The sequence below is a fragment of the Lepus europaeus genome, chromosome 20, assembly GCF_033115175.1.
Source record: "Lepus europaeus isolate LE1 chromosome 20, mLepTim1.pri, whole genome shotgun sequence".
NCBI classification, from domain to species: domain Eukaryota; kingdom Metazoa; phylum Chordata; class Mammalia; order Lagomorpha; family Leporidae; genus Lepus; species Lepus europaeus.
In genome coordinates, this window is record NC_084846.1 from 29,888,263 (window position 1) to 29,914,535 (window position 26,273).

A 26,273-nucleotide genomic window follows, 5' to 3' on the forward strand; every position below is an offset into this window, starting at 1 on the left:
CCACAGCAGAGAGCTGTCCTGGAAGAGGGGCAACCAGGACAGGATCGGTGCCCCGACCGGGACTAGAACCCGGTGTGCCGGCGCCGCAAGGCGGAGGATTAGCCTAGTGAGCCGCAGCGCCGGCTAGATTCTGGGTCTTAACAACTGTTCATCCAACCGCACCACACCTCACCTGTTCCACAGGTGTGTAAGTAACTCATACAAGATCACCCAACCGGCAGGCGGTGGAGCTAAGATCTCAGTCCAGGGGGTCAGACTTCAGAGCCTCGCCCAGTGTCCCCAGTTACCTTCCAAGACAACGCATCCCTGTCCCTTCCCACCCACCTAGCCTCCGTGCGGTTCTACCTCCAGCCTTCACCTGGAGCTCTGAGCTAGGTTGGCCCAGTTCACGTCACGGGAACGCCGGAGAACACCCGGTGTCCAGAGCAATTCTGCTCCCAGAAAACTTTGCGCCCCCCTCCCCATATAAAGAGCCTCCGAGCTCGGGAAGACCCGCCCTTCGCTCCCCTCCCACGGGCGTGTTCCGGGCGGCGGCGCCCGCGGCCCAGGGCGGAGCCTGGCTGCGCCGCGCAGGTGGCTCCTCCTCCGCCTCTCCCCAGCCCGGGCCGCGCCAGGCACGGTGCCGGTTGCCGAGGGATTGCCTTTGTGCCGAGCTCAGGAAACCCGCGACGACCGCTGTGTCCTCGGCTCCGTTGTTTCGGCCCTCGGTGCGCTCGCTGCAGGTGCGGGCGTGCGCGGCGGCGGGAGCGCTGAGGGCCCCGGCGCAGGCGGGAGATGAAGCTCCTGAAGCCGTGGGGAAAGGCTGGCGGCGGCCTCCTGCACCTCACGGTGCTGTTGAGCTTGGCGGGGCTCCGCCTGGACCTGGACCTGGGTCTGGACCTGGATTTGCTCCTGCCGCCGCCCGCCGCGCTCCGGGATGAGCTGCTACTGCTGCTGCTGCTGGGCGGCTCCGGCCGCTCAGCCTACGCGCTCAGCCCCTTCCCCGCCTGGGGTAGCTGGGGGCGCGCCCGGCAGCTGCACCCCAAGAGCCGGGAGCACGACCCTGCGGTGCCGCCCGAGGGCCACCTGCTCCGGGAGGTGCGCGCGCTCTGGGCGCCCTTCATCCGCCGCACCCGGGTGGATGCCTGGCTGGTGCACAGCGTGGCGGACGGGGACGCGGACGGGGCCCCGGGGCTGCTCGGCGCCGCCTCGGCGGGAGGGGTCGGCGCCAGTGTGGACGGCGGCAGCCACGCCGCGCCCGGGGGCGGCGGGGACCTGCGACTGGCCCGGAGTAGCCCAGTGGTGGCCGGGGAGGAGGAGAAGGCGCCCGCGGAACCGACGGCCCAGGTGCCGGACGCTGGCGGAGGCGCGAGCCAGGTAACCCGAGAACGGGACGCGGGCGCGGTGCGGCGTCCACGCCGCGGTGGGCCAGGGAGGAGGGCGACAGACCTAGGCAGGGTCACACCCGCGCGCTCCTTGCGCCCTAAGACTCTGGGCGGTTGTAGGTTCGCCGCGTGTTTGTAGATCCGAAGTAAGGCTTGTTAGTGGGGTCACTGTGGATTTTAGGTTTTAGCGGGGAGAGAAAGCACCTGTGCTTGTGTTTGATGGTTGTAGAGGGTGCGAGAGAAGGGATCATGTTCGTTTTCTTGCCCACTGACTTTGGCCAGGGTCTCGTGGACGCTGAGGTGTCCTTCCGTGGGCCCCGTGCCTGGGCGGCTGAAGAGCCATGCTCGGCCTGGTTTTAACCCAGCTGCAGTTCGTTTTGCCCTGCCGTAAGGAGCGATGATCAGTGGCCCCTTGGCTGCCAGCTGGAAGCCGGTCTGTGAACCTCCCCCCACCCATCCTGCAATCTTCCCTCCCTGGACCTGGTGTGAACCCTTCCTTAGTATGAAGGAAACAGGTGTGTGACCCTCCAGTGGTGACAAGTAAGTCCCCTCTGGTTTTGGGTGCAGAGCTTTCCACACTGTGATTTCTTTTGGAAAGGAAGCGCCAGAGATTGGTGATTTAAGTGCCTTGCGCTCCCCCGGCCGCTTCGAGTTCAAGGGTATTTCTAGCTCCTCAAAAACCCAGCTTATCCAAGGCTCCTTGCCAGGGACCTTTGAAATGGATCCCGGCCCACACCTTGGTGTTGACACCTGGTGTCGATCCCCAAGTGCTCCGTGGGTGCTGTGTTTGTGGAGTGCCGTCCTGTGCAGAACAGCCGCTGGGGCCAAGCTGGTTGGTTTGCTGCTTTGGGTGTGTAGGCAGTTGCCAGACGAGCTGCTCCGCCCTCCGCCGGAGGGGTCATTGTGTCACAGAGCTGGGTGATTCACTGTGATGCCCATCTGATGCCTTCCTCTTCCTGGGGGTCGCCACTCCTGGGGTAGGCTACGTGAGACGTTTGGTGGGCTCCTGTTATTTAGAACGAGCCGTGGAAGGCTCTCGTCCACAGCTGAGTCGTCTTATCCTGACCTGTGGGTCCTCTGCCTGCTGCTGAGTGGCACCTGCCACTCTGCTCCCTTTCCTGAGCCTGTGACCTGTGGATTCCAACCCAAAGCCCCCTCTCACAGATGAATGCCAGTCCCCCTGCAAAGTGTGCAGGGTTCTGGAGGGAGCCTGGCTGTTTGCTTTTCAACGGCCTCTCTCCCCGCATCAGCTGGGTGATACTTAGGTTTCAGGTCATCCTTGGAGGCAGCTCAAGAGGGCCTTGGCCCAGCTCCCCTAAAGGAGAGGGTGAAGTTCATTTGGGGCCAGTGCCCTGGCTGGCTGGGCTGGCAGGTGCACAGGTGCACACTTCCATGTCCCGGTTTATGTTTTAAAGAGCACAGAAGCCCAGATAGGTCAGGGGCCTGGTGAAAGCCACACATTGATTAAGGGCAGAAATGGGACTAGAACCTGAGTCGACTCCCAGGTGGCATGTTAATGAAACACCTGCTCTGTGCCCGGGCTCTCTGGACAAGCTTGCATGTGGGCTGGGGTGACTCAGCCATCTCCTAGTCCCCAGGACGACTGCTCTGTGATGCTGGCTTGACTTTTAAAAGCAAGCGGAGGTTACAATTTGGAGCTCTGCCTTTGGGAGAAAATGGGTCAGGCAAGCAGCAGTGGTGTCTGCAATCAGCTGGCCCTGAATCTGGGAACTTCGCTTCCACCTGTGTTGTGCCCTCCCACAGGTTTCTTAAATGCCTTGCAAGCTTTCCTGCCACCCAAACTGTGGGAGAGCGGCGTTTGCCCCAGAGAGTCTCCTGCTGATTCCATGGGGAAAGCCTTTGTGCAAGGCTGGCAGGGGCCTGGAGGGGGCGCTCTCCTTTGCCCTCCTTCCTCAGCCTACCCTCGGGCACCTGTCCTCACTCTGCTTCTGTGGGCTTGCTTATGTGGCTGGCTGGCTTGGTTGATTGTTGAGTGTGGGATATGTGGGAGCCAGCCTGCCTGGTTTGGAGTGCTGGCTCTGCCAGCTGCAGCTTTGTGACCTTGCACAGCTTTCTTCGCTTTTCTGTGTTTTACTCTGCTGACCTGCACAATGGGACTCAGGAGCTATTCTCATAGGGTTCCTGTGGAGATTAAAAAGTTGCTTCCTGGGGCCGGTGCTGTGGCATAGTGGGTAAAGCCATTGCCTGCCTTGCCGGCATCCCATGTGGGCAATGGCTCGAGTCCCTGCTGCTCCACTTCTGATCCAGCTCCCTGCTAATTCCCCTGGAAAAGCAGCAGAGAGCTTGGGCCCCTGGCACCCATGTGAGAGACCCAGAAGAAGCTTCTGGATTGGCCTAGCTGTGGCCGTTGCAGCCATCTGGGGAGTGAACCAGGGGATGGAAGATCCTTCTCTATCTGCTTTTCCCTCCTCCCTTTTCTCTCTAACTCTGCCTTTCAAATAATTTAAGTTACTTCCATATAAAGGGCCTAGGACTGTGTGTATGAAGTCTCAATGTTGACTTCAAAGAGGGAGCATAATGTCCTATAGGAACATTGTCATTGTTGCTTTTTTTTTTCTTTTAAAGATTTAGTATTTATTTGAAAGGCAGTCTGACAGGGGAGAGAGGGAGAGACAGTGACAGAGAGCTTTCATTTGGTTCACAGAATCCAGGAGCCAGGAATTCCATCCCAGTCTCCCACAAGGATGGCAGGGGCCCAAGCACTTGGACCATCTTCTGCTGCTTTCCCAGGCACATTGCAGGGAGCTGGATCAGAAGTGGAGGAGCCAGGACTCCAACCAATGCCCTTATGGGATGCCGGCGTCACAGGTGGACGTGTAACCTGCTGTGTGACAGCACCCACCCCTGTTGCTGGCTTTTAATAGATCATTCCTGTGGCTTGTGTTTGTGTCATGGGATATTCTCATTTTACGGTTTACTTTTCATGCCTTTTATACATGAGCAGAAATACTTTGGAGTAGGGGATTTTCCAGGTGGCCGAAGAAGTGCCACTGTGGTTTCGCTTCTGAGTGGCACTGACCCCTGTCTGAATGGACTCGGGTTCCCAGGTGACTACCTCAGCAGACCACAGTCATTCAGGGTGTTCCCAAAGTCACACGCAATCACACCAAGAACCCGGTGTGTGAGCGCACCTGGGTGGCTGCCTACTGCCAGCCTCAGGATTTCAGAGCTCTGGTGTTGCACTTTGAAATCTGCAGGACCTGTGGGCGTCTGATGTGGTTCACGCCCTGCGACTGTGGCCTCTGCTGGCTGAGGGATCCTGTGGACCTCCTGACTTAGTGCCCATTGGGCTGGTTTTGTCAGGTCCCAGAAAAAAACCCCAGTGCCATTAATGTAGAATTCTGAATCTAAAGGAAAGGGGAAAGAGGTCCTTGTTGACTTGGTAAAGGGATTTTTTTTTTTTTTTAAATCCAAGTCCCTTAATGCCTGGGCAATTGGACAGAGATGAAATTTCAGACACCTGCCTGTTTTTAATTCACAGCTATAGTCTTGTAATTACATGCATCACAGTATGACCCAAGCTGCCAGCAGGCTTTCATTTTTTTTTTCTTTTTTTAAGATTTATTTATTTATTTGAAAGTCAGAGTTACATAGGAGAGGCAGAGAAAGAGTCTTCCATCCTCTGGTTTACTCCCCAGTTGGCCACAATGGCCAGAGCTGTGCCAATCCGGAGCCAGGAGCTTCCTCCAGGTCTCCCACAAGGGTGCAGGGACCCAAGGACTTGGGCCATCTTCTACTGCTTTCCCAGGCCATAGCAGAGAGCTGGATAGGAAGTGGAGCAGCCGGGTCTCGAACCGGTGTCCATATGGGATGCTGGCACTGCAGGTGGCAGCTTTACCTGCTATGCCACAGTGCTGGCCCTGGTTGTTTGCTTCTGAGGACTGCGGGAGAGTCTGTCCCACCACTCTGGCCTGCCTTTTGCTTTGCTGGCCGTCTTCCGTCCTCCTTGGCCTCTGCTGTGTTGCCCCCATCTCTGCTGCATCTTCCCATGTCATTGCCCCTGCCCATTTCCCCTTCTCACATCAGCCAAGTCCTATATGGGTGCATGGGCTTCCACCTTAACCCACATCTGCGGTGACAATTTCCTAATAGATTACACTCTGTGTTCCTGGGGGCTAGGACTTCGTATGTGACTTGGAGGGTGGGCGGGCGGGCCCACATGAAATCTGCAATAGTCTGTCTTCCTCTGTCAGTTCTGGGGTGCTGAGCAAGTGGCTTCCAGCCATTGAAAGTGGTCAGCTATTTCGGGAAGTGGCTGGCCTGTGAGTATGATCATGTACGCCAGGGCTTGGGGTACACTCATGAGAATATCTGGGGTTTTGCTGACTTGCTGTGCAACCCTGGGGGACCTTAGTTCAACCCATCTTTTTCCAGTTAGTGCTTCACTTTGATTGGCAGCTGGCAGGGAAATTATCTCTGCAGTATTTCCTTCCTCCTCCTGCTCCCTGCCCCCATCCTGATTTCTTTCTTTCATTCTCCCTGCTTTTCTTTTTTTTTTTTTTTTTAATTATTTATTAATTAAAGGCAGACAGTGTCAGAGAAAGGCAGTGTCAGAGAGAGAGCTTCCACCTGCTGGTTCACTCTCCAGATGGCTGCAACAAACAAGGGCTGGGCCATGCTGAAGCAGGAGCTCCACCAGGGTCTCTCCCACGGGTGGTAGGGATCAAAGCACCTGGGCCATCCTCTGCTGCCTTCCCGGGCCTATCAGCAGGGGGCTAGATTGGAAGTGGAGCAGCCAGGACTCCAGCCAGACGCTGAAGGCTCACTCTGCTGCGCCATGGTGCCTGCCTGCTTCTGAGCTCAGGCGGTGGGCTCCTGAGACCCAGGCCTACCCCGGAGGCCGGCGCGGAGAAGGCTTGCTGGGTCAGTCTCGGCTCCGCCGCTGGCTGGCTGTGTGATCTGCGGCACAATTCTTAACTTCTTGGGTAAGCTTGGGTTCCTGGTCTGTAAAACGAGGCGGTGGGGCCAGCGTTGCGGCACAGTGGCCTGAACCTCCACCTACAGCACTGGCGTCCCTTAGTGCCACCTATTCATGTCCTGGCTGCTCCTCTTCTAATCCAGCTCCCTGCTGATGGCCTGGGGAAGCACTGGAAGATGGCCCAAGTGCTTGGACCCCTGCACCCGTGTGGGAGACCTGGAAAAATCTTTCCCTGGTTTTGGATTAGCACAGGTTCTTAAGCACTAAATAAACCACCCCTCCTGCCCATTGCAAGCCTTCAGCCATAAACACAAAGCCTTGCCATGGATGGCAGCCTGGTGGTAGCAATAGTTTATCCTCAAAATACGGTACTTGGGGATCTGTGTTCATCTTCGCGTACGTGTCGGGGCCGCTAGCACTTGCTGAGGCCTGTGCCTGGGATTGTTTCCGGTTACATTGTAGATGGCTCTCGCAGCCCCGCGGCGGATTGCATGGGCACAGCCCGTTCTTGAAGACAAGCTCCTGGCTGATGGTGGATGCTGCCCACTGCAGCAAAATGCCAGCGCAGCAACCCCAGGGTTAGGGTTTCACTGGACAACTGGGGACCTCAGCCTAGCCTGTTGACCTATGTAAGGAACCATCGCACCATCCCAACCTTGGCGCTCCCTGGCAGCCTCCGTAAACCGTGGTTTCCCCATTGGCAACCTTCTGGGAGAACTGCTCAACCTTTCTCTAGTTTCCTCAAAGGCGGGCCAGTGACTGCATCCAAGCCACCTTGGATTGGGGTGGGGGGGGGGCTTTATAAAATGCAGATGGCCAGGCCCACCCCAGATTTGCTGAAGAACCACCTCAGGACACCCCCCCCCCCGGCCTCGACGTGCCTCAAGGGGTTCTTGCGGTGGTCCAGGCATGACACTCTTGTCATAGCTCCTTGCTCAGGGCTTCCCAGGGTCCCGCAACCCCTGGATGCAGGGAGCACCTGGCCCAAAGCCCTTCTCTGCATTTAGGGCCCGAATAGCTAAAGGCCTGGGACAAAGTGACCTGCTTGGGCCCAAGTGCTTTGAACTGAACCCCCAGGATGGGGGTTGGGGGGCTGGCGTTGTGGTGTAGTAGCTTAAGCCACTGCTTGCAGCACCAGCATCCCGTATCGGAGCACTGGTTTGAGATCTGGCTGTTCTGCTTCCAACCCAACTGGCTTGCAGTTAAATGCAGTTTCAAACTCCTGCTGCCGTCCTGGGGCAGGCAAAGCTATGGTGGAACCGCCCACGGGAGAGAACTTCCTGCAGTGTCCATGTCACGGTTGGAGCCTGAGTGACTTGGAGGCCTCCATTTGTGAACTAGTGCTGCTGTGGTTTCTGCATTTTTGCGTGTAGCTGACCCAAAATCTGTGACGGGATAATTAAGGGAGGGTTCCAAGGTCCTGGTGATGGAAGAATGCTGAGAGCTTTTGAAACTGGGAGTCACTGTGGTCCTCTATGCATGGGTTGAATTTGAAATTTTCCATAATAAGAAAAATAGAAAAACATCATGCATCTGTCCTGCCTGCTGGGCCACTCTAACATGAAATAAATGAATTATAAAAGAATTTCCCCCACCCCCTCTGCCTCCCGGGAAGGTTACTTGGTAGCAGGTAGAGCCACTCCATTGAATGGTCGAACCTGCAGGTCAATGTCCATGGCCTTCTATCAGGGTGGCTGAGGCTTCCATTTGGAACCACATTGGTTATTTTGAATTCAGTTGGGGCTTCAGCCCCTGGAGGACATCTGCCTTTTTTTTTTTTTTTTTTAAGTTTTATTTATTTATTTTAAAGGCAGAGTTACAGAGAGGTAGAGAGAGGTCTTCCATCCGCTGGTTCACTCCCCAGATGGCTGCAACAGCCGGAGCTGGGCCGATCCAAAGCCAGGAGCCTCTTCCGGGTCTCCCAAGTGGGTGCAGGGACCCAAGAACCTGAGCCATCTTCTACTGCTTTCCCAGGCCATAGCAGAGAGCTGGATCGGAAGTGGAGCAGCCGGGACTCAAACCGGCATCCATATGAGATGCCGGCAGCATTACCCGCTACACCACAGCGCCAACCCCTGTGGAGTTTTTTTTAGCCTCTTCTGGGGGTCCTCTGGCAAGTTTTGCCTCTATCGTGTTTTTCTAGAGAAATGTCAAGCTGGTATGGCAAGTGGGGAGAACGGACACTGGGTAATGAATCCCTGTCCCTGTCCTTCCAGCTCCAGCAGTTACCAGCTCCTGGCTGGTCTTGGTTCTTCTGTAGCTCCTGATGCTTCCCTCTATTATTTTGAAACAACGCAGACATCATTGCTTGTGATTCTCATGCCAGCTCTTTGCAGGGACTTAGCCAGAAGGAAAGAGCCCAGCTTGGTTCCTGTCTGCCTCTTCCCTCTCCTTTGGTGACTTGGAAAACATGTCATGATTTCTGCATAGACCCCTAAATCCTAAGGACCCCCCCTGCACATAACCACAATGCCATCAGTGCACGGCTGCAGGTTGTTGGGTCCAGATGTCTTGTGTATGGAGTTTAAGCATTGGTTTGGATCAGAAGCCAAATGAGATCCGAGCCTTGCCACATGCGATCTGGACAGGCGCCGACTCCTGCTGGCAGGCATGTGGCCTGGGGGAAGATAGGGGTGCCCGCGTGAGCAGTGTGGCAGCAGGAAGCAGAATTCAACCCAGATAGCCCAAATGGGCAGATGGACCTGAAAGACTTCTCACAGCCATGTGGACAGGAGCAGACAGGGGTGTTGTCTGGAGACTCCTCCACACTAGGCAGGGAATTCTGCACAGAGGGGACTGTCATTGTGATTCTGGGGCGAGAAGTGCACAACCCCTCCTTTGCCCACCCTCAGATCCCAGCCAGCATCTGCAGTGCTCAGCTGCGTCTAGGGGCTCGCACATGGACAGTGGCTCACAGGTGGCTGTGAAGTGGCCAAATCCCGCTTCTATCACTCGCTCTCGCTAGCTGTGTGACTGAAGGCAAGTTGCTTAACCTCTTTGTGGTCTGTAAGAGGAGACAACAGCAGTGCGTGCCTTGCAGGGATGCTGAGCCACTTACACAAGGTACACGGTGGCTGGCCCGACCACGAGCGCCCCATCAGCACCAGCTGTCATTATCAGAAACTGCTAGTATGGCTCCCCAGGGCTCCCCGTCTCTCTAGCTTGATGACTGCAGCTTGTCTCCTGCTCCAAGGCCGCCTCACCGGCCCTGGGCGGGGACACCCCTCCCCATGACCCCGCCCACAGACCCCAGCTGTTGTCTTTGAAGCGTCTCCAGCCCTAAAGGTCAGAGCAGGTCTCCTCCTGAGGTGAAGACATCAAAGGACCAGCTGAGCTGCTGGCTGCCGGTCTCAGAGCCGAGCTGGAGCAGTCTTCCCCGGCTGGCTCGCTCTCCACACTGGCCAGGTCCCGGCGTGTAGCCAGCGATGGGGCCTCAGACTTCACAAGGAGGAGAGCCAGGCTTTGTGCCACCTTTGCCCTTCCCACTGCCGAGACTGACTCTGGAAATCTTCCTGCAAGCCCCTGTCCTGCCCTGCTCCCTCCTGGACTGGGGTGGGGGTTGTGGCGGAGAGCGGGTGCTGTAAGATGACAACCAGTAGGAAAGAGAAAACTCCAGCAACGGTTCCATTAGGTAGAATGGGGAAGTCCCATAGAGCAAACCCAGGCCCTGGGTTCTGTGAGACAGGAGGACCCCAGCTGCAGAGGATGGGGGTGGGGAGAGCGCACTTCCCAGGAGGAGGCGCTGGGGGAGGAGCTGTCCAGCAAGTGCTGGGGCTGAGTGGCTGGGGTTTCAGTTGTGATCAGGTGTCCAGCTCTGATGGCTTCCTGTGGACACTTCTTAAATTGGCCTCAGCCCTGTGAGGGTAAAAATCACCTACACACAAATCAAAAATGACTTAATGATGGGTTTAGCGTATCCATTCTTTAAATTCAGGGCATGGACCATAAGTCTCCAGTACAGTTTTACAGCAGTGCTTGTAAAACACATGGACTTTATCTTAGCTCCATGCCACTGAGTTGGGAAAAACAGGAAGAGGAGACAACAGGTGGTAATTACTGGCTACCAGGGCTGGGTCGCCTTCTCTTCAAAGTTAGTCATTAATTGAACTTCAGAATGAAAAAGGAGTGGTAATGAGTGCTTCTGGAGCATCTTACAGTGTATGAAGGGGCTTTTTCCAGTGAATGAGCCAAAGTTGTCCTCTCCTTTCACAGGTGGGGAAACCACAGATCAGAGAGGTTTACAACTGGCCTGGGTTACAGAGCCACTGGGATAGGACAGGCCTTCGGCATCAGCCTTTGGAACCTGGCCCTCTGCCTACTGGGCTTTTGGGGACCCTTTCTGCTCTGAAGATACAAATATCATTGCGAGATCTCTATCCCTCCGTGCCTTGGTTCCAGTATCTCCTGCCTCCCCAGCCCCGCTCAGGCCCCATGACTGTCACACGTGGGTGCTCCAGGGAACAGGCGCAGAGTGGGTCAGTGCACAGCTTGATCCAGGAGAGCTGGGAGGGGGATGAGGCAGGAGACAGAAGGCATGCCGTGACTCAAGCTAATGAGGCCAGGTGCTCTGGCACTGAGCCAGGATGACCAGGGCACCCTCCCCCATCATCCTCACCAGATCATTCGTGGGATGTGGGTGCCTGGGACGGTGGCTCCCGTGGCTGTTTGCACCATCACGCACCCCCCCCGGGGGGGGGGGGGCATTCTGCCCAAGCCTTGCTGCTTATTGTGTGGGCTTCTGTGAGCTTCCTAACAGGCTATACATGAGAGGAGAGTGAACACGTGAAGGCTTACCTGAGAAGACGCTTGGTAACTACCTAAGGCTGTGCAGGTTAAAGTATTTTTCTATCCAAGTCTGGAACTGGTTAGCACACGTCAGCTGGCTGTCAGGATGCAGGATGGCATGTGGCTGCTCTCTTCCCTGTGGCTCAGACAGTCCTGGTTTGTGCTCATTACCCAGCTTAATTTTTATTATTTGAGAGCCAGAGACAGCGTGCTCCCATCTGCTCATCCACTCCCCGACATGCCTGCCATGACTGGACCTGGGCCTGACCAGGCCAAAGCTGGGAGCTGGAAACTCAATCCAGGTGTCTCACGTGGCTGGCAGAGACCCTGTGACTTCAGCCATCACCTGCTGGGTCCTGGGGTGCGCGTCAGCAGGAGCTGGAGTTGGCCACTCCCACGTGGGATGTGGGCATCTTGAACACTAAGCTAGACGTCTGCTCCTCTCCCGCATCGTTGTTAATAACCCTCCCCCAAGTGCGCTGGCTTGGCAGTGAAGTGTGGCTGCTTGGAGTGTCAGAGCCACAAAGGGCCCTCCCAGGAGACCAGGTTTCCAGCACTGAAGTGACCCCCTTGACATCTTGCCCCCTGCCTCTCTCCACCTGGCCAAAGAGGAAGCGAAGCATAAATCCCTCCTACAGCTGCCACTTTGCGCTCTCCCTGGCTCCCGCACGTCCTCATCTTTAAGATGAGCGGGCAGTCAGAGCGGCTGCTTCCATCCTCATCTTCCTGCACAAGTTGCCATCTGCAGGATGGTAGCTGCCGACAAACTGAGCCTTTAGCCTTTGGGTAGTCAATACTAAGGAAGGAAGGAGAGTGGGCGCTTGGCCTAGCATTAAGACTCTGGGATGCCTGGGTGCCAAGGACTGCTTCCACTTTTTATTTTCAGAGGAGAGAGCTCCCACCAACTGGTTTACTTCCCCAGATGGCCACAGCAGCCTCTGGGCCAGGCCGAAACCAGGAGCCTGGGGCTCCATCCCATGCTGCCATCCAGTCTCCAACAAGGCTGGCAGGGGCCCACGCACTTGGGCCGTCCTCCACTGCCTTCCCAGGTGCATTAGCGGGGAGCTGGATTCCCAGCAGAGCAGCTGGTGTCGCAAGCAGCTTCACCTGCTGGGATGACTTGGTCCCCATTCCTGCTTCCGAAAGACAGCCTTCAAAGTAGGGAGCAGTGGAGCTTCTGACTAGTCTTCAGAAGAATGTATTTGAGGATTTGCTACCAGGAAGATCCATCTGTTCTTATTTTCTGCAAAGTGTCTTTGCTCTTCTGCTCTTTAGCTTGAAAGTCCGTGGGGACATGGAATTGAAGCCTCAGTCGCCCCCTTTCAAAGTCTGCCTGCCGCTGACCCTTGCCACGCCGTGCTCAGTGCCCGGGACAGACCCTGCTCTGCAGCCAGCTCTCCTCCTCAGTCGTGGCCTTACAGATGCCCTGGTGTCAGCCTTTATTGGGATGCGCCATCCATGGCTCTGCTCGCTCTCACAGCCGAGCCTCTTGGAGGCATTGTCACACTCTCCAGTTTGTCAGCTCCCACTGCCGTCTTAAACACGGTCTCATTGGCTTCTCCCCTGCGCGGACTTTCCCAAGTCCAGCAATGGCTGCCCTTGCCGCCGCATCCGGGGAACACTTGGTGCCCTCATCCGGTGCAGCTTCGGAGCAGCGTTTCCACACCATGCTACCTTCTGCTGGAGTCCAAGACACCACTGTCCCCGGGGTCCCAGACCTCACCGCCTGCTCACCTCGGCGGCTTTGCTGGCTACTCTGCCTGATTGCTGCAGTCTCCCCTGGCTGGGAATCCCATCAGTTCCCGTGACCTTGATTTTTGTAAATCTTTTGTTTGTAAAGATTAATTTGAAAGAGTTACGGAGAGAGAGAGAGAGAGAGAGAGAGCGAGCGCGAGCTTCCATCCTCTGGTTCACTCCCCAGATGGCTGCAATGTCCAGGGCTGGGCCAGGCAGAAGGCAGGAGCTTCATCCGGGACTCCCACATGGGTGGCAGGGGTCCAAGCGCTTGGGCCATCTTCCACTGCTTTCCCAGGATATTAGCAGGGAGCTTGATAGGAAGTAGAGCAGCTGGGACTTGAACTGGTACCCATATGGGATCCCAGCATCACAGGTGGGGGCCTTACCTGCTCTGTCACATGTGATCCCTTTAAAAAAAATTTTTTTTTTTTTTTAAATATTCCTAGTAAACACCTCTGGTTCAGACCTTGCCTGAAATTCTGGAATCTGACCTCAGCAGTGTAATTGGTATGTCCACCTGACTTTTCTCATCTTAAACCTAAAATAGCCCATGGCATCCTTATTGTTGAGACATTAAAAGCATTCCCATAGAATTCATGAGCAGACAGGCCAGCATTGTGGCACAGTGGGTTAAGCTGCCACCTGCAGCACCAACACTGGCATCCCATCTGAGCACCTGTTGAAATCCAGCTCTCTGCTAACGCAGGTGGGAAAGCAACAGAAGATTGTCCAAATACTTGAGCCCTTGCACCCACATGGGAGACCCAGATAGAGTTCCGGGCTCTTGTCTTTGGCCTGGCCCAGCTCCAGCTATTTTAGCCATTTGGGGACTAAACCAGTAAATGAAACTAACTCTCTCTCTGTAACTCTGCCTTTCAAGTTAATTAATTTTTTAAAAATTCATGGGCAGAAATAATCGTCCTTATTATTTAATGGTATTTTCTAAGTATAACCAAAGCAATCAGAAAAGAAAAAGAAATAGGAAACTTAAATGTTGAAAAGAAAGAGATGAAAATAATTCTTAGATTGATATGTCCATACATTTTGGGAGAAAGAATATGATTAATGGGCAATTTAATGGCAGGAATTTCTAGGTTAACTCTTTGCTGTTGCCTTGGCCACAGTGACTTTGCTATGTAAGGATTTTTAGGGTAACCTTTTAGTTAAAAATTAATTTGAAACTTAAAACAAGTTATAAGAACAGCATATATGCTTTAGTAAAATTTACCTGTTATTTACATTTTCCCCATTTTATATTAATGTTGCAATTAAAATAATTACACTTATCTAGAAGCTGGCATTTAGCTTAGTGATTAAGATGCCTGAACCTTGGAGCTGCTATTGTGTATAACAAGTTAAGTTGCCGCCTGCAGTGCCTGCATCCTCTCTGGGCACCGGTTCATGTCCCAGCTGCTCTACTTCCAATCCAGCTCCCTGCTGATGCGCCTGGGAAAGCAGCTTGGGCCCCTTCACCCACGTGTGAGACCTGGATGGAGCACTTAGCTTCTGCCTGGCTCAGCCCTGGCTGTTGCAGCCATTTTGGGGGTGAACCAGCAGATGGAAAACCTCTCTCTGTCTCTCCCTCTCTCTGTCTCTCCCTCTCTCTCTAAAAATAAAACATTAAAAAAGCCTGACTCCCATGTTGGAGTGCCTGGGTTCAATTCCCAACTCTGGCTTCTGCCAGTGTAGACCCTGGGAGGCAGCAGTTGACGACTCGAGTAATTGAGCCCCTGCCATCCACATGGAAGCCCTGGGTCGCATTCCTGTCGCCAGCCCCGGCAACCTCGGCCGTAGTGGGCATTTGGGGAGTGAACCAGTAGATGAGAGCTTCCTGTCGTGTTCGCGCTCTCTGCCATAAACTTGAAAATTATACCTATTTGTCTCTATATATACATACAGATAATCTTTTTGCTCTGAAACATTTAATGGTGAAGTCACTGCCTCAGAACGTACAAGATGTTAGCGTCTTGTTTGCTAAGAGCAATGGTTTTCTTTTATTTGACCAGTTACCAAAATCAGAAAATTTGACATGAACCAGACTTTTTGGAGTGGTCTTATATGTGTGTCCTGTGTGTTCTATTTACCCACACATTACAGATGAACTAAGAGGGCCTTGCTTCATGGTTCTAAAATCATGAGATTTAAATTTTAAAAGTTCCTCTGTCTACCAACAGCGAATTAACCGCCCGCAGGAATCCAGCTTTGAATTTGATTATCTTTCTCGCCTAGGCAAGAGATGAGCAGTCATGAGTGGTGAGCTGAGAGAGGTCACCTTGTCCCTCCTTCCCCACACATGGATGGGAATCGAAGTGTTAGGAGGTGCAGTGCAAGAGTTGAGCCATTCACCAAGTAGCTGCTCAGGATCTGTTATTTGCCAGGCTCTGGGTACACAGCAGGAACCAGGCAGAGTCCCTGCCTTCAAAAGAGTTGCACTCTAGTGCGACAGCAAACAAATATGCTAAGAGATCTGCTGACACTCTATGGAAAAAAAACAAAGCCAAAGCAGATAGGTAGGGAGAGAGGCTCTGCTCCACGGGAGCGATTAGGAGAGAAAAGCAGGGTGGTGATATTTGAAGAGGATTCTGGAGGAAGCCGCAGGGGCAGGAGCAACCAGTCCAGCCACAAGTGGGGAGCTCAGGTGGGGCTGGGGAGCAAGCCCTGGGGCATGGCTGTGTTCAGAGATGGGGGAGGTGAGGAATCGGCAAGGGGAAGTCCACTCCGACCCCAGCTGGAAAAGCTGCAGCCAGGAGGCTGCTGGACCCCATGGGCTGAAGCTGGAGAACCCATGGATCCGAGAGAGACTTCCGGGCCGTGGGCTGTGGAGTGGTGGGAATAAAGTCCACATTGGAGCAAGGTCTAGAGGGGACACCCTGAGTCCTGGCAACTCCTGGGAGGGTTTTGCTCAGAGAGCGAGTGGGAAAATGCAGGGGGATCTAATGAGCATGTGGAGTGGGGAAGCAGGCGGTGGTCTGTGTGGGTAGGTTGTTGGGGACTGTGTGGCAGACAGGAAGCAGGTGGCACAGAGCCACCCAGAGCCACAGGCAAGGCGGAGCCTCCTAGGCTGCTTGTCCCGCTCCTTGCTTCTGACAACTTTTAATTTCTGTTTCTTTGACTTCCAATTTTTTTTAAGATGAACACGTCTGTGGCTTGGGTGGGGACAGGGTGCTGTCCTTGAGTGAGTCCACGGTGCCATGTTTCTGGAAGTCAGAAATGAAAAGTGGACCCTTCAGAAGAGTTTGCAATGTCGTGAAGTTAGCGGGGAAGAGTAGCACACACAAAGCTTTTAAAGCCAGAATTGTAATCGGGTGGGGGATTGCCCAGGCTCAGGGCAGGATGAGGTCCACAAAATCCTGGGGTTGGGCCCTTCCAAGGCGACCTCAGGTGGGGCTTCAAATTCAAAAAATTCTATAACAGGCTCCTTTCAAAGCTGATCATTCTGTATAGCCTGCGAGTGGTGTTATAAGTACCCAGATGACCCTCGGCAGAAAAATGGTTCCCGGTCCTGAAACAGCATGTGCTGAATGGTCATGATTTGCGTGTTTTAATTAAGTCTATTTAATTGAAAAAAGTGGGGGGTGGGCGCTGTGGCACAGTGGGTTAACTCCCTGGCCTGAAGCGCCAGCATCCCATATGGGTTCAAGACCCAGCAGCTCCACCTCCTGTCCAGCTCTCTGCTATGGTCTGGGAAGGCAGTAGAAGATGGTCCAAGTCCTTGGGCCCCTGCACCCATGTGGGAGACCCAGACAAAGCTCCTGGCTCCTGGCTTCGGATCGGCGCAGCTGCGGCTGTTGCGGCCATCTGGGGAGTGAACCATTGGATGGAAGACCTCTCTCTCTCTCTCTGTAACTCTGACTTTCAAATAAATAAATAAATCTATAAAAAAAAGAAAAAAAGTGGAAGGACTCAGCTGGGTACACAAGCAGAGTTAAAGATGTCTACGGAGAGGCAAGCCTTTAGGCTACCAGTTCAGACACTCATTAAGATACCCATATTCCAGGCATCTGGCTCCTGTTCTGATTCCAGCTTCCTTTTTTCTTTTTTTAAGATTTATTTGAAAGACAGTGTTACAGAGAGAGGTAGGTTGAGAGAGGTCTTCCATCCACTGGTTCACTCCCCAGATGGCCACATTGGCCGGAGCTGCGCTGATCCAAAGCCAAGAGCTGGGAACTTCTTCCGGGTCTTCCACGTGGATTTTCCAGATCTGAGAAGAATGTCTTTGGTATTTTGATTGATATCACATTGAATCTATAAATTGCTTTTGGGAAAATGGACATTTTGATGATATTGATTCTTCCAACCCATAAGCATGTAAGATTTTTCCATTTTTTTGGTATCCTCTTCTACTTAAGATTTTGTAACTATCATAGAGATCTTTGATGTCCTTGGTTAAGTTTATTCCAAGGTATTTGATTGTTTTTGTAGCTATTGCGAATGGGATATCTTAGCAGTTCTTTCGCAGCCGTGGCATTGCCTGTGTATACAAAGGCTGTTGATTTTTGTGCATTGATTTTATATCCTACTCTGCCAAACTCTTCTATGAGTTCCAGTAGTCTCTTAGTAGAGTTCTTTGGATCCCCTAAATAATGAATTATATCATCTGCAAAGAGGGACTTTTTCCTTCCCAATTTGTATCCCTTTAATTTTTCTTGCCTAATGGCTCTGGCTAAAACTTCCAGTACTATATTGAATAGCCATCTTCTACTGCTATCCCAGGCCATAGCAGAGAGCTAGATCAGAAGAGGAGCAGCCAGGACTAGAACCGGCGCCCATATGGGATGCTGGCGCTTAAGGCCAAGGCGTTAACCCACTGCACCACAGTACTGGCCTCTCCAGCTTCCTTCTAATACAGATCCTAGGCGGCAGCAGTGATGGCTCAAGTAGTTCAGTTTCTACCACTCACGGGGAAGATTTGGATTGAGTTCTGGCCTACTGGCTCAGGCCTCAGCCAGGCCCCAGCCCCTGCAGGCATTTGGAGGAATTTTATTTAACATTAAATTTTTTAAAGATTAATTTTTGGAAAGGCAGAGATGGGGAGAGAGATATTCCATCTGCTGGTTTACTCTCCAAATGGCTGCAACAGCCGGGGCTGGGCCAGGCTGAAGTCTGGAGCTTCATCCGGGTCTCCCAAGTGGGCGCAGGGGCCAGAGCACTTGGGCCATCTTCCACCACTTTCCCAGGAGCACTCGGAGGGAGCTGGATCGGAAGTGGGACATCCAGGACTCAATATGGGATGCTGGCAGCTTAACCTTCTGTGCCACAGTTCTGGCCCCTATGTTAGCCTTCACTTTAGCTGTTTGACCTGTTTTCAACAGAGACAGCATAAATAAAACCTGCCTACTGGTGTCTTGATTTCTAATTCCAATTTGCAAACCTTTTGAATTCTAGAGCTTGGGAAATGCATATGCAGTAGTTTAAGTTTGCAGATTAGAACAGCCTGTCTCAGAGTGAGTACTGAAGGGTAGGACAGAAAGCTGACCTTTGTTTCAGAATTAAGTGTGTTTGATAATGAAATGCCAGCCTGGGGCTATTAGACTTGGAGGTTTTCATGACCACAGAATGGTGTTTATAAAGCCACTGGGCTTCTCTGTGAAACTGGGGTTTCTCCTAAGCCCATTTTTGGTTACTTTGACAGGAGGACGACGTACTAAGAGAGAAGGGTGAAGCTGTGGATTGCGGCTCCCAGCACCAGGAAGATGAAGCAAAGGCGTCAGCCCAGGAGAGGCCACGCCAGCAAAAGACTGCAGATGGCAACAGAGCAGCAGCTAAAGCTGCCTGGGAGGCAGAGGCAGGCAGTGGCTGTGGAAGTGAGGTAAGCTCGGAGCATCTCCCAGCCTTGCCGTCTAGGGTCAGGTGCACTTTGTGGTGTCGACGATCGTCTTGAGAATGGAGTTGACATCTAAGAGTATTCTATCGGCAGGTCTGATAGGTGAAACGCAGGATTTTTTTTTTTTTTAAGTGCAGTAGCCTTTTGATTTACAGATGATATCAGCCCATGGAATTATTTCCTTGGATTAAACTCGATTTTGTCTGTGTCCACCCACACCTCGGGGACTTGCCCACAGAGTTTGCTGGTTGTGTTTGCCAGGACAAGGAAAGGCAAGATGGATGGCTAACTTTGTCCTCCTAGGCATGCCCCCTCTCCCACGAGGTGGCCTGGGCCACCTAATGTCACATCAAACATCACTTGACTTGGAGTGAAATCAGAAACCAGTTTTGTCCTCTGCCTGGCCCACTGCTCCCCTGGCTGCTGCAGGCTGCTGCAGGCTGCTCAGGGCAGGCCTTCTGGTCATGCAGGTGCAGCAACCGCTAATATTACTGCCATGCAATTAAAACGCTGAACTAAGGTCAGCTTCTGCCCTCTTCCTGTCTCAGCTGCCGCAGCCACCAGGTCCAGCTGGGATGGAAAAGGGGGTGTGCGGCTGCTCCAGGGCCCTACTTTGCCCCCCACTGCCATGGAGGCCGCTCTTCTCGGGCGGGGAGAGCCTAGAGAAGGATCACTTTGGGGGAGACAATGCCAGGTCAGTAATGGTCCCCTCAACTCTGGGACACATCTCCAACTTTGCTGTTGGGTGGGCACTGTTGCTTCCTAGGTTCTTTGGGGGCCTCCTGCCCCACAGCCTGGAGCCCTTCCCTGGGTAAGGGCAGCTGCAGCTCCATCTCCGGCCCACCCTGCAGGATTCTTTCCATAGGACCCAGCATCACTCCCAGGTCACCTGGCCTGGGAAGCACGCTTCTCATCCCCGGGGTGCAGCCCTAGCTTGGCCCGCTGCCTCCTGTTCCTCGATGCCTCCAGCCGCAGGGCACACGGAGACCAAGTTGCGGGGAGCACCCCGCGAGGGGTTCTTCCTGCCACTGTGCAGGAGGTGAGAGCCAGGGGCCACAGGGCTCCCCACAAGAGCCCTCCCATCTCCACCTCCTGAGCCAGCCTCCACCCCATGACAGCCTTCGGTCACAGCCTAGCAGGCTCTCTGAAATGCACAGGTGTTTCACTTTTCCCAGCAGGCCATGCCCCCAGCTGCACTCTATTAACCCTTAGCACGGTCAGGACACTGGAAGAACCACGTCTGCTTCCCTCCCAGTCATCTTTGAGGGACAGGATGTCTCCCAGTGCCTCTGCCACCTGTTGAGCACCCCATTGCCCGTCCCCTTACACCACTGGGTGCTTTTTCTCCTGTGCGTGTCTTTACCTTTGCCCTCACTTGGCCTTCCAGAAAAGCAGTGTGTTCTCTCTGCAGCAACCAGTTCCCTCCCGGATGTGTGGGGCACTCAGAAGCTGCTAACCAAGATGCAGGAGGGAGCGCCCTTGGGAATTTACATGCACTTTGACATAGGACACGCATCAATTTGGACAAAACTTTACAGAAGCACATAAGTCATTCAAAGCAAGGCATGTGTGCCTTAGTTCTTAGCAGGCTTGGTGCCTGTGTGCCCCCATGTTCCTAACATTGTATCCCATCTCTGCTTGGCAGACAGTAGTCATTAGAGCAGCTCTGGCAGTGTATTTGCTCCTTTCCTGAGATGTTACTTCCCTGCTTTCCCTGGCTGTTGAAGAAAACAAGGGCGTTGGTGAGGGCGTTTGCATCCCAGGTGACCACCCTGGAAGAATACTTAGGACATTCGGCGTACGTGCTTAACTTACTGACGGCGACTTCTTTCCAGCCCCTCTCCTGGACCCACAGGCTGTTAATGGAGAGAAGCCCTCCTTTCTCTAAAGAGAAGTTGAATTTCATGTTTTAAAAGAGAACTCTTGGAGCCGGCGTTGTGGTACAGCAGGTTAAGCTGCCTCCCACGATGCTGGCATCCCCTCTGGGTGCTGGTTCATGTTGTGGTTGCTCCACTTCTGAGTCAGCTCTTTGCTAATGAAATGTGTCTGTGAAAGCAGTAGATGGCTCAAGTGTTTGGGCCACAGCCACCCACGTGGGAAACCCAGGTGAGGCCCTTGGCTTTGACCTGGTCCAGTCTGGTCATTGTGGCCATTTGAGGAGTGAACCAGCAGATAGAATTAAAAGAGGAGAGACAGAGGGAGCGTCTGCCTTTCAAATAAATAAATCTTAGAAAAAGAAAACCTCTTACACGTATCCACTATGTTCTCTGAATATCCTAGTTTTCCGAAATGCAAGGAATTCTTGGACTAAAATAAAACTGTGTCATGTGTATTTAATTAATTTTTTAAATTTGAGAGGCAGTGACAGATCTCCCATCTTCTGGTCACTCCCCAAATGGCCTCAACCGTATGAATGTTCCAGGCTGAAGTCAGGAGCCAAGAACACCACCTGGGGTCTCCCACATGGGTGAAACATCAACTGCGGCTTCTCAGGTACATTAGCAGCAAGCTGGATTGGAGAGCAGAGTAGCTGGGACTTGACTGGGCACTCCAGCATGGGATGTGGTTTAACCAACTGCATGGAGACACAGAGTTCCCCCGTGCTGCTTCGCTCTCCTAATGCCTGTGGCTAGGGCTGGGGCCTAAGCCCGAACTCAGTGTAGGTTTCCCATCTGAGTGGCAGAAACCCAATTGCTTGAGCTATCACTTGCTGCCTCCCAAGGCTTGCATTAGCAGGAAGCCTGAGTCAGGAGCCACAGCTGGGACGCAAACCCAGGCACTCTGATGTAGGATGTGGGCCTGTTAGGAAGAATTATAAAAATCTGGCTTAATTTCCTGGGAATTTGGATTAAACTCCCAGTAGAGAATAAAGCTTTGGGATTAATTTTGAGGGATGTTTAAAAAGAGATGAGGGCGTGCTTAAGCAAAAGGCCAAGGAATAGGAAGGTCCCCAGCAACTACCAACAATCCCTGCCACTGAGATAAGGAGTCTTGGGGGTGGGGGAGTCGTGAGAGCTGGGAAGCTCAAGATCAGCAAGAGCTGTTGTCTCTAAGGGAAGCTGTCCTCTCACCGCCTCCCATCTCACCTGTTTGGACCATCACCCAACCTGACGGGGGAGGATTTAGCCCCTCAGCCCTCCAACTCCTGGGCGCTGAAGGGAACGAGCAGATAATGACATTCATTTTAAGCAGAATGATCTCCAAACCCATGCTTCTATGTTCCAAGTGTTAAGGCTTTCTTTCTGCAAGTAACGGGTTTTACCCATCATTAAGGATGGCTTTTGTAGATCTGTGTTTCTGTCGCCCTTTCTCAGCAAGGCTTGATCCGTGGGGTCATAATTTAGTAATAGAACACTTCTGAAGCTGACAAGTGAGGGATCATTTTCCAGCTAAAGAACGAGAAGCTTACCAACAAATTTAACTAAAAGTTAATAAAGCATCCACCGAAAACTCACACAGAAAGCCTAATATATTATGGACCCTGAAAACATGGCTTCACAGAGCCCAAGTATTTGGCAAAAATGGAAACAAAGTATCTGTACACACACACAGGCACACACACAGACACACAGTCCAACTGGTCTGAATCTTAAGAGGAAACAAGCACCAACATAGGGGACAGAAGTGACACAGAGTGGGCGAATTTGATAATCAGGCACCGCAGCCCAAGACTCCTAAGAGGAATCGGAACAAGTCAGGAAGGAACATGGGTTGAGTGGTTGGGAAAGGAATGAGGCCTCAAGGCAAACCTGGGGTGGAGGTGGGGAGAATAGGGCAGTGAGGTTCCTATTTAAAGGGTTTTCCAGGAAACAGGGACTGGAACAGTTTTATTCATCCTTTAGAAATCAGGACACCAAGAATAGTTCCAGGGTCTGAACCCACACTGGTGCCACCATCAGGAAATCCTAGTGTAAAACCGTCTCAATAACTGTTGGTGCGTGGGCTTCCTATAAAAACAGCTACCAACAAAGCTAAGCTCATCTTTTAAAAAATGACAGATGACACAAACAGCCAGCATGCACGAAAAATGTCAAGATCATGTTCTGAAAACAACTCTAAAACCAAGACATTTAAATCATTCAAGATGGAATCGAATCTCTAAGGCAAGAACAGGCTAGCATGAAAAAAAGTGTGAAGATGCCAGATGAAGTTCTAGATACAAGAAATGTAGTCTTTTTAAAAATTCAGTAAAGGGGCCGGCGCCGTGGCTTAACAGGCTAATCCTCCGCCTTGCGGCGCCGGCACACCGGGTTCTAGTCCCGGTTGGGGCGCTGGATTCTATCCCGTTTGCCCCTCTTCCAGGCCAGCTCTCTGCTATGGCCCAGGAAGGCAGTGGAGGATGGCCCAAGTGCTTGGGCCCTGCACCCGCATGGGAGACCAGGAGAAGCACCTGGCTCCTGGCTTCGGATCAGCGAGATGCGCCGACCGCAGCGGCCATTGGAGGGTGAACCAGCGGCAAAAACGAAGACCTTTCTCTCTCTCTCTCACTATCCACTCTGCCTGTCAAAAAAAAATAAAAATAAAAATAAAAATAAAAAATTCAGTAAAGGGGTAAATTGGGAGTAAAAGGAATTAATGTATTAGAGGAGGATGCCAAATACAAAAAGTAGACAATGATAAAGTGAAATTTTTATCTAATGGTAGTTCCAGAAGCATAGGCTAAGAAATATTTAAATGTTTATGGCAAATTATTTCTGGAATTAAAATGGTCCTCACATTAAGAGGATCTGGAGCACTAAGCACTTCAAGACAAACTAAGGTTGGTGCTCTGGCGTAGCGGGTAAAGCTGCTGGCTACAGTGCCGGCATCCCATATGGGTGCAGGTTCAAGTCCCAGTTGCTCCACTTCCGATCCAGCTCTCTGCTATGGTCTGGGAAAGCAGTGGAAGATGGCCGAAGTCCTTGGGCCCCTGCACCCATGTGGGAGACCCGGAAGAAGCTCCTGGCTTCAGATCAGTGCAGCTCCAGCTGTTGTGGCCAAGTGGGGAGTGAACCAGCGGATGGAAGACCTCTCTCTCTTGCTTTCAAATAAATTAAAAGATTTTTAAAGTTGATAGCAAATCTATCGACAGCAATATATGCCTAAGAGAAAATCCTGAGGGAAAACATTAAGCCTGATATTTTAACCAGTTAGTAGTTCTAGGTATAGAAACTTATCCACTCTAAAAAGAGCAAAACAAATCTAAACTCTGAAGGCAGGAAGGAGAGAGGAAGCAATAGGCTAGTAAAACACTTGGGTATGTATGACTGTTAAAAAGTACATAATCCTCTAAACAATTGAGAGGGCTGCCTATGGTAGGACACACTAAGCTGGAACAAAAATATACCAGACAGAAATTATATGGGCAGGAATGGTGAAATGGCTTTGTTTAGCAAAGACATAGACACTAACTTTTGCCTTTAATTGGAGTAGAGGTGGGCATTGTGGAACAGGAAGGTGCTGCTTGGTTATGCCTGCTTTTGCCTTTCATTTCAGTGCCTGGTATGAGTCCTAGTTATTCTTGGGTTCCTAGGAGCCCAGGGATGTACCTGGAAAGGCAGCAGAAGATGGCCCTAGTGCTTGGCTGCATGCGCAAGACCTTTCTTTCAAATAATCTATTTAAAACAGAAAATATAGTAGTAGGACATAGAAAGTTCAACAGAGGAACAAGAGATTGACCTGGTTGTCCTTAGAGACTAAGCCTTAAATCCCAGGCAATTTACATCAGTATTTTACCAGAACAATGATGTACATTTTTTGTTTTCTACAGATACAGCTAAATGGAGCTGATACTTCTCTCTCTCTGGAGGACTTATTTCAGTTGCTTTCCTCACAGCCAGAATATTCACTGGAGGTAACTGGAATCTTGGCTTTCCCTTTTCAGGAACATAATGGCACTGACATCTGTGAACAACTCTCTTACCTGGATGACACAGCGATGAAAACTCGCTCGCATTTAATTTCAAGTGCATTGTTTTTTGAGATTTTGTTATAGAAGTACCTAGAAATTACCTAAATATGTATGCTGTTCTTTGTGAAATAATCTCAAAAGGATAAACCTATCTAATCCTTCACACTGAAACAAAATAAGAATATTTGATCAACTTAGGTATAGCTTCATTTTTCTGGTGTTGTTTTTTTAAAGTCATTGTAACGGTAAGATCTTTTGCCTCAAGATAGCTTATTAAGCTGTGGACGAGTAGCTGGGAGTTGCATACTATGTAGTGGTTAAGTTACAAGATGAGAATTACTGCTTCTGGGTTATTCAAAGAATTATTTCCTCCCCAAGTAGAACATATTTTAATTTTGGGCTCCTTTCTCATGCTGTAGGGAATTAGCCCACTAGAATGTTAAGAACTGACTAAGACAGGAGGTTTTGGAACACATATTCAAGGTGCCTTTTCCCCTTTTTCAGGGCACCTCATTAGAGGATATTTCTCTTCAAGATGATGTCAGTGATGGCATGAATTCTCCAACACATATAGATTTCAGCCAGGCTCTGAGTCATGATGTGAATCTTCACGAGGCCATGCTACTGTACCCTAACAATACATTTCGAAGAGATCCCGCACCAAGGACTTCCCAGGCACAAGAACCGTTTCTTCAGTTTTCTCCTCCCACCAATCCTGAGCAAACCTTTCCTGGAACTAATCTCACAAGACTTCTACCTGTTGACAATCAGATGAGGAATCTCACCAGCCAAGACCTACTACGTGACCTTGATACAACCATGTTTGATGAGATAAACTTAACATCGCTGGCCATAGAAGAAGGGTTTAATCCAGTAGAAATTTCCCAGCTTTTTGAAGAACCCGATTCTGATTCTGATCTTTCCTTAAATTCAAGTCACAACAGCACCTCTGTCGGCAAGTCTAGTTCTTCTCATTCTGTGTGTGAAGAAGGTGCTACAGGTTCTAACAGTGACCTTGAACCTCTTTCTTGTCATGATTTAGAAGGAGCTGTAGGAGGCTACTACCCAGAACCTAGTAAGTTTCACCACACAGACCACGGGGATCTTGCATGTCAACATGTACTCCACAACCATACTTACCACTTCCAGCCATGTGCACCAGAATCCACTTCTGTGCCTTTTTCATGGTCTGGGACATCACAGAAGATGAGTAAGTGCGTTGATGAGACAGACAGAAACTTGAGCCGTGATGAACGGTGTGCTAAAGCTCTGCGTATCCCTTTTTCTGTCGATGAAATTGTCCAAATGCCTGTTGATTCCTTCAACAGCATGTTAAGTAGGCACTATCTGACAGATTTACAAGTCTCACTCATCCGTGACATCAGACGAAGAGGAAAAAATAAAGTTGCTGCTCAGAACTGCCGTAAACGCAAATTGGACATAATTTTGAATTTAGAAGATGATGTATATAACTTACAAGCCAAGAAGGAAACCCTTGAGAGAGAGCGAGCCCAGTGTAGCAAAGCCATTAACATGATGAGGCAGAAACTACATGACCTTTATCACGATGTTTTTAGTAGGCTGAGAGATGATCAAGGTAGGCCAGTCAATCCAAACCAGTTTGCTCTTCAGTGCAGCCATGATGGAAGTGTTTTGATTGTACCCAAAGAACTGGCAGCCTCAGGCCACAAAAAGGAAAACCAAAAGGGAAAAAGAAAAAAGTGAAAGAAATCA

The 26,273-nt window shown here is 51.6% G+C and overlaps 1 protein-coding gene across 1 annotated transcript; it reads left to right on the forward strand.

Annotated features, from left to right (window-relative positions):
• Nucleotides 1-774: 774 nt before the first annotated feature.
• Nucleotides 775-26,273, forward strand: NFE2L3 (NFE2 like bZIP transcription factor 3). The gene is made up of 5 exons (XM_062178108.1): nt 775-1,356; nt 18,458-18,634; nt 24,399-24,482; nt 25,044-25,548; nt 25,582-26,273. Exons 1-5 carry the CDS (start codon nt 775-777, stop codon nt 26,262-26,264), a joined length of 2,031 nt encoding a protein of 676 aa, XP_062034092.1. The 3' UTR covers nt 26,265-26,273.

Bases quoted from the DNA above. Each gene is read 5' to 3' on its own strand.
- NFE2L3 (XM_062178108.1), top strand. From the start codon at position 775: ATGAAGCTCCTGAAGCCGTGGGGAAAGGCTGGCGGCGGCCTCCTGCAC. The intron at 18,635-24,398 runs GTAAGCTCGGAG...TGTTTTCTACAG, and splicing joins GCAGTGGCTGTGGAAGTGAG to ATACAGCTAAATGGAGCTGA. The intron at 25,549-25,581 runs GTGACCTTGAAC...GTCATGATTTAG, and splicing joins AGGTGCTACAGGTTCTAACA to AAGGAGCTGTAGGAGGCTAC.